General features: G+C 47.7%; 1 protein-coding gene across 1 annotated transcript in view; it reads left to right on the forward strand.

Moving 5' to 3' along the window:
- CCT5 (chaperonin containing TCP1 subunit 5) overlaps positions 1-17,824 on the forward strand; it is a gene marked incomplete in the record, with an annotated part of 307,206 nt that overhangs the window by 128,512 nt on the left and 160,870 nt on the right. The window contains 1 exon segment of the mRNA XM_077491963.1: positions 1,049-1,198. Within this exon segment, the coding sequence (XP_077348089.1) occupies positions 1,049-1,198 (150 nt within the window).

Here is a 17,824-nt window from a genome sequence, read left to right on the forward strand (position 1 = left end):
CGTGTCTACAATTATCCCTAACCCTGTAGCTCGCACACTCACCTCAGTCCCTACCCTCAATCCAAGGTTCCCATTCATATACTGGGGCCAATTTTTGGACAGAAGCCAGTGAACCTAACAGCATGTCTTTGGCGTATGGGAGGAAACCGGAGTACCCGGAGGAAACCCATGCAGGCACAGGGAGAACATGCAAACTCCAGGCAGGTAGTGTCGTGATTGGGATTCAAACCAGCGACCGTTTTTACTGCTAGGAGAGAGTGCTACCCACTACACCATTGTGCTGCCCACAACTACACATCTTTTCTATTATGTATTAGTAATCGTTGTGTTTTCACAGATATGCTTAATGTGCACCCATCCATTTATTGTTTTAAGCCCCATACACACTTAGATTTTCTGCAGGTTTGTCTTCAGATTTACCAAAACCACGTAGTGCAAAGGCCTGACCGTATACAAATTAAAGAGAAAGTAAACCCTGATGAGTTTACTTCCTCTTTCATTCCCTGCAAAGCATAATGGACTACTATGCATCGCATAGTAGTCCATTATGTGTCACTTACCTGACACAGGAGCCAGCGATGTCACCGCTGTCCCCTGTAGTCCGGCGCATCCATCTTCTCAGTGGGGTCTCGCTGCCCTGCCGCTGTCATTCGGCGAAGCCGCAATGACGTCACTCCCGCGCATGCACATGGAGCCGACACGCGCGGCATCTTCGTTGTTGACGATGCAACGCTCAGTGCGCCTGCACGCCGCTGTCAGTGCGCCTGCACACCGCTGTCTACGGCGCATGCGCCGTAGACAGCAGTGCCTATCTTTTGGCAAATATCTCCTGAACCGTGTAGGTTTAGGATATATTTCTTAACCTTAATCTAGGCTTACCTGTAGGTCAAAGTGTGTTGTAAGGGTTTACAACCACTTTAAAACTTTTAGGGTTTGACCTCGTATTTGGTTTTGTTAAATCTGAAGACAAAAATCTGCAGCAAATCTAGTAGTGTATGGGTTCTAGTTGGTTTCCTATGAACATGTATTTGTTTTTCTTTAATTCCAGGAAGTTAACAATGCTAAAATTGCAATTCTTACGTGCCCATTTGAACCACCTAAACCCAAGACTAAGCATAAACTTGATGTGACCTCCGTGGAGGACTACAAAGCCCTTCAGAAGTATGAAAAAGAAAAGTTCCTTGAGATGATTAAACAGGTTTGTGGGGAATCCATTTTTGTAAACTTTTTTTATTTTTTTTTTATTTTTTTTTTAAGTTGATGCTTTTGGCTTATATTGTTTGCCCCCCCCCCTTCACACATTTCCCGGTTCACTGGCCTCCATTTCTGTGACAAAGGCAGTTTCTTGGTTTGAAGTAGACCCAGTGACTGCAACATTATAAAGTGCTTCTGGACATTTTTGCAACTGTACAGTGTGTACTTACTAGTATTTGTGAAAAAAACACAAAGCTTTTTAGTACTATTTTAACTGCTTTTCTTCCACAATCTGTAGATTACCTTATAGTACAGGATACAGTCATAGTATTCATAGACCATGGTTTAATGTTTTCTTCGGGTGATTGGACACTGACAAAGCTTTTGAGGAAGACACCCCTAGGGGGGCCTGCCCAATAGCCCACTTTCACTCCTTACGTGCTTAGTTTTATGCTTGTGTTCAAAGGTGACGGACCGTTTTATCTCTTGCTGATAAGTTGCTCATAACTTTTTCCCAAGTCCTCTTCCAGTATAGCTTACCGAGGGAGAAGCTCATCCTGCTTAGCACAGGAATGACATGATACAAAATTTTAAAAAGACAAGCATGGCAACCAGACCCTCAGTAGAATTCCTCTGACAAGTGCACAGAAATGTATTTTTTTTTCCTGTCAGGCCTTCTTGCTAGGTGGCAGTGGCCTTCCGGCTACAGCATCCCAGAAAAGGGGCAGTGAACATGAGGAGGCATGCATCTTGGGCTGCCCTAGAAGATTTCTTTTACTCTGGGGGACTCCCTCTCTCTCCATAGAAGTCTGGTTGGCAGCGTGCTCATTTAGGGTGACTCGTGTGAATCTATCGAGGGACGGTGCAGACTTGCAATGTCCTGATGCTTGCGAAGCTGCCGTTGGCAGGAAGTGCATTTGGAGTGGAGGGAGTTTTTGGTATGAAACACCTGGAAAACTCTGCGCACTGTTTAGGGGAGGCACCCAATCCACAGCACCAGCCAGGGATCCTCACGGCTCGACTTTTCAGGGCTACAGAGAAGATGTTTGTTTTGTCCCCCCCCCCCCCCCCCTTATTCCTTGTGCTAAGTCACCGGGGGAGACTGTAAGCTGGGATGCAGGTCTAATGCACCTGCAGTATCTGGCCCTAAGGTAGGAAAGAGGCAAATGGGGGTTTCTTCTTTGGAGGAGGCACGGGGGGTTTTGGTTTTTCTCTGTATTATCCACAAACCAGGGCTGGTCTGGGGAGTCTGTGTGTACCCCCCTCTCTACTGGTGGCTTCATTTGGGTCTTCCTAGGTGGCTGGGATCCCGATCACAGGGTCATTGTCAGCATCCTGTCTGTAAAAGGGTCTTGCCACCTTTTGTCCTCTCCCTGTAGGACAAAGGATGGGAAAAGGGAACTGCCTAATGAAGTGATGAGCCTCCTGCAAGTACAGGTTATCTACTACCTGGATACCAGCTCAAGTGCTGAAACTCTTTAAAGGATTCCTAAAGTTTCCTTTTCCACCGGAGAAGCAGTGATCCTCGTGGGCGCCAAGGTTCTAGTGGAGCCCTCCCGTACTCACTCACATTTGGCTGCTGGCTTACCCAAATCTCTTGGAGGGAGAACTGCATGACTGGAGCAGTTTATGGTGTGGAGGAATTTTAGTTGAATAATGTAAAGCTAGATCACTTACAACACTGAGTCTTTTACTTGGAGTTGTGTGGTCACTATAATCGTTCCTAGAGCTAGGAATTTATACAGTAGTATAAGCTTGTATGACTGGTGTAACAGAGCATTTCCTGCAGATAATGGGCAAGGCTATGGCCTGTAGATGTGGTATCACGACTTGCTATCGCTCTGACCCTTATACCTGACTGGGTACGTGTTTAAGTTCAGTACCACTGTATGTTAAAAAAATAAATAAATAAAATCAGTGCTTCTCATTTACACAGCAATCCTAACGGATATAGCAAGTTAATATGAACGTTCTGTTACTGCTACAGGCTGTCTCATGAAGTTGTGATCTGCATTACTTAACACGCTCTAGTATCACAATGTGCCATTTGGTGCTAAAGTGGAGTCAGACTTATAAAATTGGGCAGAGCACCAATGGTTGGACTTGATTGACGTGTGTGTTTTTTTTTTTTTTTTTTTTTTTTTTTTTTTTGTTTTTTCTTCAACCTCACCTAATATGTATGAATGTAAACCTGTCATTTGTAAAATAGTCAGTCAGGTTCATTCTTTACCCAGTTCATTTCAAAACACTCAGCTGTACCAGTATTCAGAGGGGAGAAGGGTTATAGGTATGGGCATATGCATTGGGGCAGACAGCTCCTAGATAATACGAGGGTCTATTATCTAGATGTCTATAGCTATCTCTGGTATGAAGATTATTATGTAGGGCAGGGATATGCAATTAGCAGACTCCAGCTGTTGCAAAACTCTCATCATACCTCCTGGGTGTCATGCTTGTGGCTGTCTTGCTATGCCTCATGGGGAGTTGTAGTTCTGCAACAGCTGGAGGTCTGCTAATTGCATATCCCTGATGTAGGGTATGAGTTATAATTGTCTGTCCATGCATATCGCTGCTATGCTTAGTTTTTGTAATTCTTTCCCGCAGTGGCTTCGGATTTTTAATCAAACTAAGGAAATGGTGATTCTGTCTTTTTGCAGAGATGCTATAGAAGCAGAATTCAATAAAATTAGTTCCAAGGACTTGTCTCAAAGCCTACAAAGAGAGGTCTAAAGATTGGAGATCTGTCTCTAGTTTGTTCTGTTCTGGGGCCTAAACAAAGGCAAGAGGGTGTTAGACTATTACTATCGCAAATCTGCAAGGATGGAATCTTACCAAGCATCATTGATTCCTCCGGAAAACTTCAAAACTCATTCCCACAGAACAGGGGCCACTGCTTGGGCTGAAAGGGTCAGGGCTTGCAAACCTTTGTGAAACCTTCCAACCGGACCTGTTCTCAAGCCAGGAACAGGCTGCCAAAAGGAAGGTGCTTTAAGCTGTGGTCCCACACCAATCTGGTAGTTTTTTGGTCCTCTCTGTAAGCTGTCCTGGAAGATGACTTGGGGAAAACAGTTCTTGCCTGCTAACTCGCTTTCCAGGATGGCACCAGTTCCCATCCTATTTTAAGATACATTTTTATTATTTCCATGCCTATGGTTATTTATGTCTGAGGGTCTGGTTACTATGCTTGTCTTTGTCATGTGTTCCCTGTGGTAGGTGGGAGGAGCCTCTCTCGGTAAGCTGTCCGGGACAATTCCTGGAAAGTGAGTTGACAGGTGGTAATTTAGTTTTTTCGAACTATTAAACATCTTCATTTTTCTATATATTACATTAGAAATGGTACACCCAGATTGATAACGCTCACACCGGGACAGCAAAGTCTAAACACTTTACAGGGACCTCTGACATGGGCAGATGAGACCGATTTTTTTTTTTTTTTTTTTTTTTTTTTTTTTTTTCCCTGCATTCTGCCAATTACGATCATAACCAACTTGTTTGAAATGTATTTTACTGCTGTGCGTTCTTGGTGCTAAAACCTAACCACTTAGAGCTTAGTAAATGTTTTATATATAAAGTGTAGCGCTAAATGGTGATATATGGGTCTGTGAACCCAAATATTAGTGACAAAACAGAGGAAAAAATGTGTTCCACCCTTACAACATTACATGCAACTAAATGGTGCACACAATTTACATAATATATAACAAAGTGAATAACTTGAGTAAATATAAATGCAGTATGGAGAAAATTAATATAAGAAGTCCTTGTATGTGAAGTAAATCCCAAACGCAAATTAAGAATGTCTGAAAGGCAATCCAAAAGTGCTTCTCCCAAAAATGTCACCCGAGTGCTGATACCACCACCTTGACAGATGTAGGCTTACCAGATATTGTTGACCCGAATGAACATATATTCACGGGGTCACAAGTGCTTATTGCTCCAATTTGGGGCACAAACTTTCAGATCACGGATCAATTAGTCACACCATGGGGGTAGCCTTTCTCCAATTCTTGGACACATGTGATCATGACCATTAAGAGATCTCTGACAAACGAAATCCACATAGGATCGAAAAATATGGCCAAAATGGCATAATACCGTTTAAAAATAAAATGTATTTAAAATATAGTAATGAACTCACATTTAAGTAGTCATTCAAGCGCTTATCAATAAAAAAAACTGAGCAGTAGTGGAGTCTTCCCAACGAGTTTCGTCTGCTGGGACTTCATCTGGGGTGTACTACCACTACTGCTGCACTCACTTTTATAAGGTACAAACCATAAAACAGCCAGATTCCATCCCTCTGTGTCACCGCCGATGACTTCTGGTTTATGTATGAAAATGGCCACCTGGCGTGCGTTCCAAGCATCTAACCCACACTATAATGATGCGTTCCATCTATAGATTACGTATAATATATTGACCAGGCCATGTCCATCAAAATGGTAACCCATTATAGAAGTAGATTATACTTTACTGGCATCATTGTGGACTAATATATCTATTTTAATGGAAATATGTGTAATCTAACTCTCGGAAGCGACGCTGTAAATGCGACCGCGTCACTACCGGGACCGCGCGATCAAAGAGGCTTGGACTCCAAGCCTCGATGTCGGACGTAACCTAAATCCCTAACGCTGGAAGTGAAATCACGTCACTTCTGGAACAGCGCACTCAAGCAAAACCAGAAAGAGGCTTGGATTCCCAGCCTCAATGGTCGCAACAACAATCACGACATCGCTTCCGGGCGCGCGAACAGACAACAAACATATGTACGGAAGGATGTTCAGACTAAGGGCATTCAAACCGAGGCTTGTCCCCCCCAATCTGTGTCAATAGATTTATAACTACATTGCTTCCGAAAAAAGGGGGACCAATGAAAAAGGATAAAAATCTCAACCAACCACTCTACACCAAAAGCGATTTTTCATATATATATATATATATATATATATATATATATATATATATATATATATATATAATATTTCATTCAAAACTATTATATATATTCAATGTCAATACAATAGCGAATGGCAATTTCAAAAATTGTATAGGGGAAGAATATCTACAGTTAGACACTCGCATATCTCACCTCCGGGATGTTAATAAACATAAATGTCATAAATAGACATATAAACCTAAATAATAAACCCCCGTATTATCCAAAATGACGGGTAGAACCACAGATACACAGAATGACAACCTAAAGCCCATACACATAACCATATTTTTCAGGAAAATTCTTGGGCCTTTACAGCCAAAATCAGAGGGACAGAGACGTCGCTCTGAGGTGACACAGAGATAGATCCCGTTTACAAATGGGGACAAAAAAAAACCACTAAATTGACCCCCTAAGTAAATGTGTATATCAGGAATCCTCAAAGGCATTAATGTCCCACCATTTAGTTGCATGTAATGTTGTAAGGGTGGAACACATTTTTTTCCTTTGTTTTGTCACTAATATTTGGGTTCACAGACCCGTATATCACCATTTAGCGCTACAATTTATATAACTTTTACTACATTTGTGCTAAAAATATCCATGTTTAGTGTGTTAGCTGCTAATTTTGGACAGCGCAGTGTCACATTGGTTGCCTACACTTAGAGCTTAGGCTGGATGACTAATGCATCATAACACAGACACTTCACTGCCTTTTTCCACAAGGAAATTTTGATACAGGATGGTCTGTTTCCAGGTTGTAGCATATCGTACCTCAAGACACACTTGCCTCGTATCCTGTATCCAACTTTGCAAGTACCCCGCAGGGGGTAAAAAAATCCTCACTTGTAGTACCATATTTTCTGGTGTATAAGACTGCTTTTTATACTGAAAAGCATGCCTCAAAAATCGGGGGTCAACTTATACACTTGTATAAAATGTACACTTTTAGTTTTTGGGCCAAGCTGGCCCAAACTAACTTCCCTAATCTGTTAGCAGACTGGATTGGCATTAATACTGTGTGTAGCTTTAGCCTGAGTCTGCATCAGAGCTCTCCCCAGAGGACAGGGGGGCAGGGGCCTCTTACATGCACCTTTCCTGCCACGTGCCGCCTCTATCTTAGCAACATAGGAGTCCAGGAACAACGTCAGGGTGTCCATGCGCACCACAATAACCGCAGGTGACCAGGTTGCTATAGTCTGGATTTCGGGGGAAGAAACACCAGTTTCAGGCCCTGCTAGGGGCAGTAAGGGACTTGCTGAATCGGGGTGATTGTACCAGTTCCGGACTCGGAACGCTTCCAGGGGTTCTACTTAAATCTTTTTGTGGTTCCCAAGAAGGAAGGGGTACATCCAATCTTGGACTTTAAAGCCCTCAATCACTTTGTAAAAGTGCAGAGGTTCAAAATGGAATCGGTTCACTCAGTAGTCGCTACACTCCATCGGGACGCCCTGGCGTCTTTGGGCATCGAGGATGCATACCTGCACATACATATATGCCTTTGGCATCAAAAATTTCTGCGTTTGGCAGTCGGGGAAGCCCATTACCAGTTTGTGGCTCTTCCCTTTGGCCTGCCATCAGCCCCCCCCCGAGTCTTTACCAAGGTATTGTCTCCGGTAGCTTCTACCGCCTCAGAATTAGGAGGATTTGGCAATCCCCATGCAGACCCTGCAAGAATTTGGGTGGTTGTTGAACCGAAAGAAGTCGGTGGTTGTCCAGACCCAGCGTCTGGAGTACCTGGTTTTACTGTTGGATTCCAGTGAAGCGATGGTCTTTCTCCCCTCAGACAAATTGCAGACTCTCAGATCTACGGTCAAACTACTGATGAACCGCAAGTGGTCATCACTCTGCTTTTGCATGCGAGTGCTGGGGCTCATTGTAGCCTCTTTCGAGGCAGTACTTAATGCCCAGTTTCACACCCGAGTCCTGTAGAAAGATCTTGACAAAATGGGACAAATCTCCATTGTCCCTGGATCGGCAGATCCAGGTGAGCCAGCCAGTCAGGGATTCCCTCCCTGATCTGGTGGTTGAGGTCCCCGGTGATTCAGGCTAGAAAATCGTTCCTTCCTCTGAAATGAACGGTGGTCACTACGGACGCCAGTCTGTCTGGCTGGGGTGGAGTGATGGGGATTCGGTCGGCTCAGGGTCTCTGGTCGACGGAAGTATCCGAGTTGCCGATCAATCTACTCGAATTGAGAGCAGTCGGGCTGGGCCTCCACACGTGATCGACATGTCTTCAAGGGTGTCCGACCAGGATAGTCAGACAATGCCACGGCTGTGACGTACATAAATCGCCAAGGGGGAATAAGAAGCTCCGTCACTGCTCGGGAGGTCGCTCACATACTTCGGTGGGCAGGGCGGCATGTGTCAGCCATTTACATCCCAGGGGTGGAAAATTGGCAGGCGGACTATCTGAGTCGACAGATGCTGGACCCAGGAGAATGGGCATTGCATCCGGAGATATTCAGGCTGCTGTGCTCAATCTGAAGGCCCCGAGATTCATGTCCAAGACAAGAGATCGTGGTCAGACGCGCTGGTGGCTCCGTGGGATCAGTACCAGCTGATTTACGTCTTTTCCTTCGCTGAAACTGTTTCCACGTCTGCTTTGCAGAGTGGAAGCCGAGGGGATTCTGGTAATCCTGATTGCCCCAGATTGGCCTCAGCGGGCCTTGTATGCAGACCTGGTGCACCTGGTGGCACACTCCCTGGCGACTGCCATTGTGGGAGGACCTCCTATCTCAAGGTCCAATCTTTCACCCTGCTTTACCATCGCTGGCTTTAACGGCTTGGCTGTTGAAAGCCAGGTATTGAGGAACCGCGGTCTGTTGGACTCTGTGATTCAGACTATGCTGGGGGCACGGAAATCTTCTTCCAGGAAGATATACCATCGTACTCAGAAGGCCTATATCTCCATGTTTGAGGAGAAAAGGTGGCATCCGCGCTCCTTCTCTATATCCATGATCCTGCTTTTTCTTCACCAGCTAGACCAGAGGTTAACGTTGAGCACCATCAAGAGGCAAATTTCAGCTTTGGCAGTCTTTTCCCAACGACCCCCAGCGTCTCACTCATTGAGTACCTTTGTTCAGGGGGTGCGCCATGTAGTCCCTCTGGTGCGTCCTCCGTGGGATTTGAACCTGGTGTTGGTGCTTCAGAAGCCACTGTGTGAGAATATCAGGGAGATTCCTCTGACCCTTTCACAGGAGGTGGTCTTTCTAGTGGCCATCGCATCCTGCAGGAGGGTTTCAGAACTGGCAGCCTGCAAGTTGCCTTGTCTGGTCATCCACAGGGATAAGGTGGTGTTGCGCCTGCAACCGTCCTTTCTACCAGAGGTGGTCTCGGCCTTTCAAATGAAAGAGGACATTGTATTACCATCGTTGTGTCCTAAGCTGAAGCTCCCCAAAGAGGTGGCCCTTCACGCTCTCGATGTGGTTAGGGCTCTGAAGGTGTACTTGTCTGTCACAGCTTCCTTTCGGAAGTCAGTCTCACTGTTTTGGTGGCTGGTCCTAAGAAGGGCATGGTGGTCTCGTCGACCACCATTTCCAGGTGGATCAGACAGATTGTAGTCCAAGCCTACGCCTTCAAGGGGCAGGTGCCTCCCTTTCCAGTCACGGCCCACGCTGCAAGAGTAATCAGAACGTCTTGGGCCTTCTCAAGCATCTATCGCTTAGGTGTGTAAGGCGGCGACCTGGTCGTTTGTCCATACGTTTACCAAGTTTTATAAGGTAGACGTCAGTGTATCGGCTGCAGTTGTTTTTTTATTTATTTATTTTTTCTTGACATGGGGGATGAAGGTTTTAATGCTGTTTTTCCCACCCCTCATTTGGCACTGCTTTCGGACGTCCAATGTAGTTGCAGAGAGGAGCTGTGTCGGTCAGTGACTATAAGAGAAAATAGGATTTTTGTACTCCGTAAAATCCTTTTCTCTGCAATTCACCGACCGACACAGCACCCACCCCTCCTTTTTCTACGTTATACTGCTTGTTGACGTACTGAAGCGGCTAGCAGCAGGAGGAGGGTTGATGGCACGGGGCCCACCCCCTGGGGCGGGATTAAAGTTCTGTGTATTGTGTAACAATTTTGCCTAGTTTCTCCTAATGGCAGGCTATACAACCCATGTAGTTGGAGAGGAGCTCTGTATTACAGAGAAAAGGATTTTACGGTGAGTACAAAAATCCTATTTTTGTTCACTGACTGACTGACACAGCCCCATTATTCTTGACCGTAGGTTGGTAGGCCACCTTCAGAAGGACTAGGCAAAACATGTTATACATGTGAAAAAAACTTAACTTTCTAGTTCCGCCCAGAGGGTGGTCCCTTCATTAACAACCCCCCAGCCTGTTTCCTGCAGCTTGTTTTTTTTTTTCTTTTCTGCCGAGTGAAGGAGATGGACCTAAGAACCCTGGGATTTTTTTTTTTTTTTTTTTTGCAGAAGCTTGCCTTTTGCGTAAGATTTTGAATCCTGTGATCTACTATCAACAGCCGGCTAGCTGACAGGCTGGATACTCGCGCTCCAATGGCGGCCGGTGAGCGCAGCGCTCCGGGGAACACACGACTGGGCTACTGATGATGGTGTGCTGTGGCCAGCAGCCACCCAGTACTCTTTGGGAGTGGGTCTGTGATGGGATGTCCCCATCTTGTACAGCTCTCCCTGCCTCGGCAGGGTTGAGCAGCTGGGCATTCCCTGGGAGGTCGATACGGGGGTCCCTCTGCTCCCTCTCTTCTCTCCCTGTCCCCATCTTCCCTCACCCTGTGGGGAATGCTGCATGATGGGCTGCTGAGTTGTGTGTGCCTATAGCCAAGGGTTCACCGGGGGGCTCTCACCTGGATGGGAGGCTGCACTGGGTGTCTGCAGTCTCCTCGCTGGTTGTCGGGAGGTCTGCATATGCTGATCACCATAGCGCTTTTCTGCCGCCTATTTCACGGTCTCTTCCCTGTGTACAGTTTGTCGGCCATATTTGGTGTGCCTCAGTGGAAAGCATGGTCAGGAGCCATTTACTGTAGTTCAGCGGCCATTTTCCCTGTGATTATGTCCCTTATGCTGGATGCCCGGTGGCCATTTTGTTGTAGCCCAGTGCGGTTTTTATGCTCAGCGCTGGTTCCTGCTGCTCAGAACAGCATGGTTTCTCACTCGGGACACCTGAGAGCTCACACAGGCACTAATAGCTGAACGGTGCAGAACTCGGTCAGGGTGGTGAGTCCTGCGGTGGGCGCCCCTCAATCTGCAGCAGCTTGGAGGGTGGGACTGTGCACCTGTCCCAAGTCTCCGAGGGTGGCAGACAAGGTGGGTCAGCGTGGCTTCAGAAACTGGTGTTTCTTCCCCCCCAAACTCCCGGTTATTACAACTGGCTCATCTGCAAACAGTGCAGTGCCTTTGGACGCTTTGTCAGCGGTCCTTGATACATTTTGTTGCCAGGATGGAGGTGATGCGCGGGTGCAAAAAGCGGCCCCTCTGGCCTCCGAGGAGAGCTCTGATGCAGACTGTGGCCCCTGCTCTGTCGTTTCAGATGACGCTGACCAGGACCGATTAGACAGCGAGGCTGAGTCCCTGTCTGGGTCCGCGCACGACAAATCCCTAGTTGGAGCACTTATAACAGCTGTGTGTGATACCCCGAAGATTCAGGCTTCAGCAGATCTTTCTGCTGAAGCATCTGTCCTTTTTGGGTCCTGTGTAACCCAGCCTAAGGTGTTTTCGATAAGTTCATATACAAGGAATGGGCAAGACCGCAGCCGACATTTTCGGACCCAAAAAGTATGGTGGTGCGTTACCCCTTTGAGGAGAGCCTTCTTAAATAATGGTTGGCTCCTCCGATTGTGGACCCCCCAGTATCCAGGTTAAATAAAGTAACCACGATCCCGGTAGAGGGGACTCCTGCATTTAAGGATCCCACAGACAGAAAGGCAGAGGCCGTTCCTTGTTTACGGTTTTTGGGTCAGCAAGGCGACCAGTACTGGCCTCGGCACTTGTGTCGCAAACACTGAGTGGGCAAATCTTTTGCACTTTGAATTGTCGAAGCAACAGGCCTCTCCTGTCTGCATGGAACTAGCAGACCAGTTATTGCAAGGCCTTATATTTGACATGGCCCTGAATAAACTCCCTCTGTTATCTTGAGCTTCAGTGTCAGCAATGGTGCTGAGGCGCCTGATTTGGCTAAAATGCTGGTCTGCGGACCAAGCATCTAAAAAGCCCTGACAGATCTACCCTTCCTTGGTGAGCGGCTCTTTGGAGCCTCGTTGGAGGACATCATTAGGAATGCCACAGGTGGGAAGAGTACCTTACTCTCACAGACCAGGACGACCAAGGAGCCACGCCGCAGGCAAGGGCCCTCATTTTCCGCTCATTCGTCTGCCCGGGGCTTCGGCTAAATGCCCCCAGCCTGACAGGACGACCTCTGAAGGACAAAGGCGTCCCTGGAACCGCAAGCCTGCTAGCAAAAGTGCTACTCCATGAAGGTTTGCCCCCGCCTCTATCTCGGGTGGGGGGTCGCCTTCGGGAGTTTGCAGCCCGGTGGGCCTCTCGGCTGTCCGACCAATGGGTCTGCAAACTGATTTCCTCTGGCTACAAGATGAAGTTCCTCTCTTGGCCACCAAACAGCCTATTTTTGGCATTTGGTGTTTACAAGTTAAAATCCATATTTTTTGCTAGAAAATTACTTGAAACCCCCAAACATTATATATATTTTTTTAGCAGAGACTCTAGAGAATAAAACGGCGATTGTTGCAATATTTTATGTCACACGGTATTTGCGCAGCGGTGTTTTAAACGCAACTTTTTGCAAAATTAGCCCAATTTTTTTGCATAGTGTGAAAGATAATGTTACGCCGAGTAAATAGATACCAAACATGTCACACTTTATAATTGCACGCACTTGTGGATTGACGACAAATTACGGTACCTAAAAAATCTCAATAGGCGACACTTTAATTTTTTTTTTACGGTTACCAGGTTAGCATTAGAGGAGGTCTAGTACTAGAATTATTGCTCTCGCTCTGATGATCGCGGCGATACCTCACATGTGTGATTTGAACACCGTTTACATACGCGGGCGCGACTTCCGAATGCGTTTTCTTTGCTTCGCGGGGACGGCGGGCGCTTTAAAAAAAAAATTATTTTAAAATGACTAAATTGTTTTAAAAAAAAAATAATAATAAATTTGGTCACTTTTATTGCTGTCACAAGGAATGTAAACATCCCTTGTGACAGGTACTCTTTATGGAGGGACCGGGGGTCTAAAAGACCCCCCCACCCCTCCTTTTCACTTCAATGTATTCAGCCGAGTAAACGGGAAATTACGTCATGACGTCGCTTCTGTGTTTAGTATGAGGAGACGAACGAAGCCGATTACGGCTTTGTTCCAGTTCCTCCCCAGCGGCCGGAGGCATCGCACGCGGAATCGATGCTCCCGATCGAACGGGAGCACCGGTAACAGCGGCGGGAGGGGGAGCGTCCCCTCCCGCTCTCCCGGCATAACAGCCGAGCAGCTTTTAGCCGCATCGGTTGTTATGGCTGGAAAGCCAATTGCCTGCTGAAGAAAACGTTACCGGGATGATGCCTGCAGGTGCGGGCATCATCCCGGTATACCCCCCGGAAGCCGAGTACGCAGATCTGCGTGCGCTCGGCGGGAAGGGGTTAAGGCTTACCTGTAGGTCCAAGAAATATCTCCTAAACCTATACGTTTTAAGAGATTTACCCATAGACAGCCACCGCGGGAGTAGACGGAGGCGCACTGGGCAGGCCGCAGATCGCGGCAATATGCCGCGAGTGTCGGCTCCCGTGCGCATGCGCGGGAGTGACGTCACCGCTGCTCCGGCGAATCACGGCGCCGGAGCAGCGAGACCCGGAAGTCACTCCAGGATCCATGTCGGCGGCGGACATGAAGACGGAGGACCGCTTCGGGGGCTTCGTTCTTGGGTAAGTTATTCATAATGAGCTAGTATGCATAGCCTTTGCCTTACAGGGGGTGTGTTTTTATTGTTTTTTTGCCTTTACTTCCTCTTAACTATATTAATTTTCCCCAACCAAGTATGAAAAATAGAAGTCCATTTAGGTAAATCGGATTTAATTTCATTCAGGAGAGGAAGATATTTTGATATAGTGAAACATGTCTGACAAACGGCTGTTAAATTAATATAACTGAATATTTGAAGGTTCTAGTCTGCCAAGTAAATGCGAATAATGGACATAACTTCCTGGCTTCGCTCAAAGGAATTGAGATATTAACCGCTAGGCGTCCACGCTGTAGCAGTCTTTCGGCTACAGCACGGACTCCAATTGCCTGGAGGGCGTCCCTGGACATCCCTGTTTCCCCTCTGTACGCCGCCACAGGCACGCATCTGGGAAAGTCTGTATTGGCCATGTCCCTTGGACACAGCCAATCGCAGATCATGCTAAATGGCTAATCACAGCGGCCATTTAGAACTTGATCTGAATGTCCAATGAGAGATGATCTCATATGTAAACGTATGAGATCCGCTCTCATCGCCGGCTCTCCCTCACACAGACAGCGTGTGAGGAGGGAGAGCATACGGCTGCAGCATGAGTGTTAGGGGGGAAAAAAGCAAACATAGTGTCCCCAGTGCCATCTGTCCCCGTCCTGGTGCTTCAGGACCTTCAAAAGTGTAATAGTCAACAAGGTAGATGTGTAATTTATGGTCCTAGAACACCCGATGGTGCTCCCTGCATGTTTGGCCTCAGCGCTCTGGGGCACACTGACCGGACTACCGATATCTTTGCCACAGAGTGCAGTGGCCATCAGCCACCCTGTACTTATTGGAGAGTGGGTCTGTGACATGTCCCCAGCTCGACGGGATGGTAAGTACAGCGCTCCCTGCCTTGGTGGGATTGAGCAGCTGAGCATTCCCTGGGAGGTCTATTTGGGGGTCCCTCTCTTCTCTCCCTGTCACTGTCTACCCTTCTTTGGTGAGCGGCTCTTTGGAGCCTCATTGGATGACCTTATTAAGAATGTCACAGGTGGGAAGAGTTCCTTGCCCCCACAGGCCAGGAAGACTAAGGAGCCACGCCACAGGCAAGGGCCCTCCTTTTCTGCTCAAGAGGCTTTTTTGTCCGTCCGGGATTTCGGCTAAATGCTCCCAGTCCAACAGGACGGTCTCTGAGGGACAAAAGCGTCCCTGGAAACGCAAGCCTACGAACAAAAGTGCTACCGTATGAAGGTTTGAGTTTGCAGCCCGATGGACCTCTTGGCTGTCTGACCAATGGGTATGCAAACTGATTTCCTCTGGCTACAAGACAGTTCCTCTCTTGGCCACCAAACAGATTCATCCCCTCCAGCGTATCCTTACTCCGGGCTCGCCGGGAGGCCCTAATGGGGGCAGTAAGGGACCTGCTAAGCTGCGGGGTGATAGTGCCTGTTCTGAAGTCGGAAAGGTTGTAGGGGTTCTACTTCATTCTGGACGTACCCCTTCCCTTTTGAGGACTACAATCTTGGACCTAAAAGCCCTCAATTCCTTTGTAAAAATACAGAGGTTCACAATGGGAATCAGGACAGTGGTCGCTGCACTCCATCAAGGGTACTCCTTGGCATCTTTGGACATCCAGGATGTGTACCTGCAAATGCCCATATGCCTCAGGCATCAGAGGTTTCTGTGATTTGCAGTTGGGGAAGCCCACTACTAGTTTGTGGATCTCCCCTTTGGCTTGGCATCAGCACCCTGAGTCTTTACAAAGGTATTGGCTTTGATTTTGGCGTTGTTACGACAACGCGGGATCGCAATCTTAGGTTACCTAGACTCCTCCTCCCGAGAGCAATTTCTGCCTCAGAATTAGAGGATGTGGCGATCGCCATACAAACTCTACAGGAATTTTGGTGGCTGAACCTTAAGTTAAAGTTAGTCTGTGCTCATACTGACTCGGCGCTTGGAGTACCTAGGCTTACTGCTGGATTCCATGGAAGCGAGTGTTTCTCCCTTCAGACAAACTGCAGACTCTCAGAGCTGCGGTAAAACTATTGATGAACCGCAGGTGGTCATCGCTACGCTTCTGCATGTGAGTCCTGGGGCTCATGGTGGCCTCCTTCGAGGCAGTGCCATATTCCCAGTTTCATACCAGAGTCTTGCAGAAGGGAGATCTTGATGAAATGGGATACATCTCCATTATCCCTGGATCGGCAGATTTGGGTGAGCCAGTCAGTCCGGGACTCCCTGCTCTGGTGGCTGAGGTCCCTGGCACTTTGGTCTGGGAAGTCGTTTCTACCTCTACATTGGACAGTGATCACGACAGATGCCAGCCTAACTGGCTGGGGTGGAGTATTGGAAGTACAGTCGGCTGAGGGCCTCTGTTTGGGGGAGGAATCCAAGTTGCCGATCAATGTGCTCGAGCATCGAACGATCAGGCTATGCCTCTCCACATGGTCGTTGAGACTGCGAAGGCGGCCGATCAGGATCCAGTCAGACAACACCACGGCGCAGCATATGTCAACCATCAAGGAGGAACAAGAAGCTTGGCTGCAGCACGGGAGGTCATTAACATCCTTCAGTGGGCAGAGCAACATGTACCGGCCGTATCGGCCATTTACATCCCAGGAGTGGAAAACTGACAGGCAGACTGAGTCACCAGATGCTGGATCCAGGAGAATGGGCGCTGCATCCGGAGGTGTTCGAGTTTCGTATCCAGGACAAGAGATCCTTGGGCAGACGCGCTGGCGGGTCCGTGGGATCAGTACTGACTGATCTTTGCCTTTCCTTCGCTAAAACTGCTACCGCATCTACTCCGCAGAGTGGAGGCCAAGGGGATTCCAGTAATACTGATTGCCCCAGAAGGGCCTCGGCGACACTGGTACACCGACCTGGTACACCTGGTTGCAGATGCTCCCTGGCGACCTACCGTTAAGAGGATCTTCCGTGCCAAGGTCCGATTCTCCATGCTTTACCATTGCTGGTTTTAATGGCATGGCTGTGGAGAGCCAGGTGCTAAGGAACCGGGGACTGTCGGACTCTGTGATTTTCAATTATGTTGAGAGCACAGAAATCTTCTCGGCATATATACCATTTGTACCTGGAAGGCCTACATCTCTGTGTGAGGATAAAGGATGGTGTCCACGCACCTTTTTCCGTTTCCAGGATCCTGCTGTTTTTACAGCGAGGAGTAGACCAGAAATTGGCTTTAAGCACATTAAGGGACTAACATCGGCCTTCGCTGTTCCCGTGCCCCCCACGACCCCTGGCGTCTCACTCTAGTGAGCACTTTTATTCAAGGGGTCTGGCATATAGTTCCTCCGGTGCGTCCACCATTAGCACCAGGTTCAGATCCAATGGGGGTATCGATGGGGGTATCGGCGCTTCAGAAACCGCCATTCGAGAACATTAGGGAAATTCCCTTGTTGACTTTCTCAGAAGGTGGTCTTCCTAGTAGCATTTACTTAAGCCAGGAGGTTTTTTGGCATTGGTGGCCTTGTCCTGCAAGTTGCCCTATCTGGTTATCGATAAGGTGGTGTTGCGTCCGCAACCTTTTCTGCGGAAGGTGGCTTCGGCGTTCCACATCAATGAAGAAATTGTGTTGCTATCTCTGTGTCCCTAAACCGACACATCCTAAGGAGGTGGTCCTTCATTCTCTGGACGTGGTTCGGGCTCTAAGGGTAGATTTGTCTGCCACGGCTCCCTTTCGGAAGTCTTACTCTGTTCATTTCGGTAGCTGCTCCGAAGAAAGGTATGGCAGTCTTGTCTGCCACCATTTACAGG

This window comes from Lithobates pipiens, unplaced genomic scaffold, assembly GCF_037356315.1.
Source record: "Lithobates pipiens isolate NorthernLeopardFrog02 unplaced genomic scaffold, aLitPip1_a1.2 Scaffold_19, whole genome shotgun sequence".
NCBI lineage: Eukaryota > Metazoa > Chordata > Amphibia > Anura > Ranidae > Lithobates > Lithobates pipiens.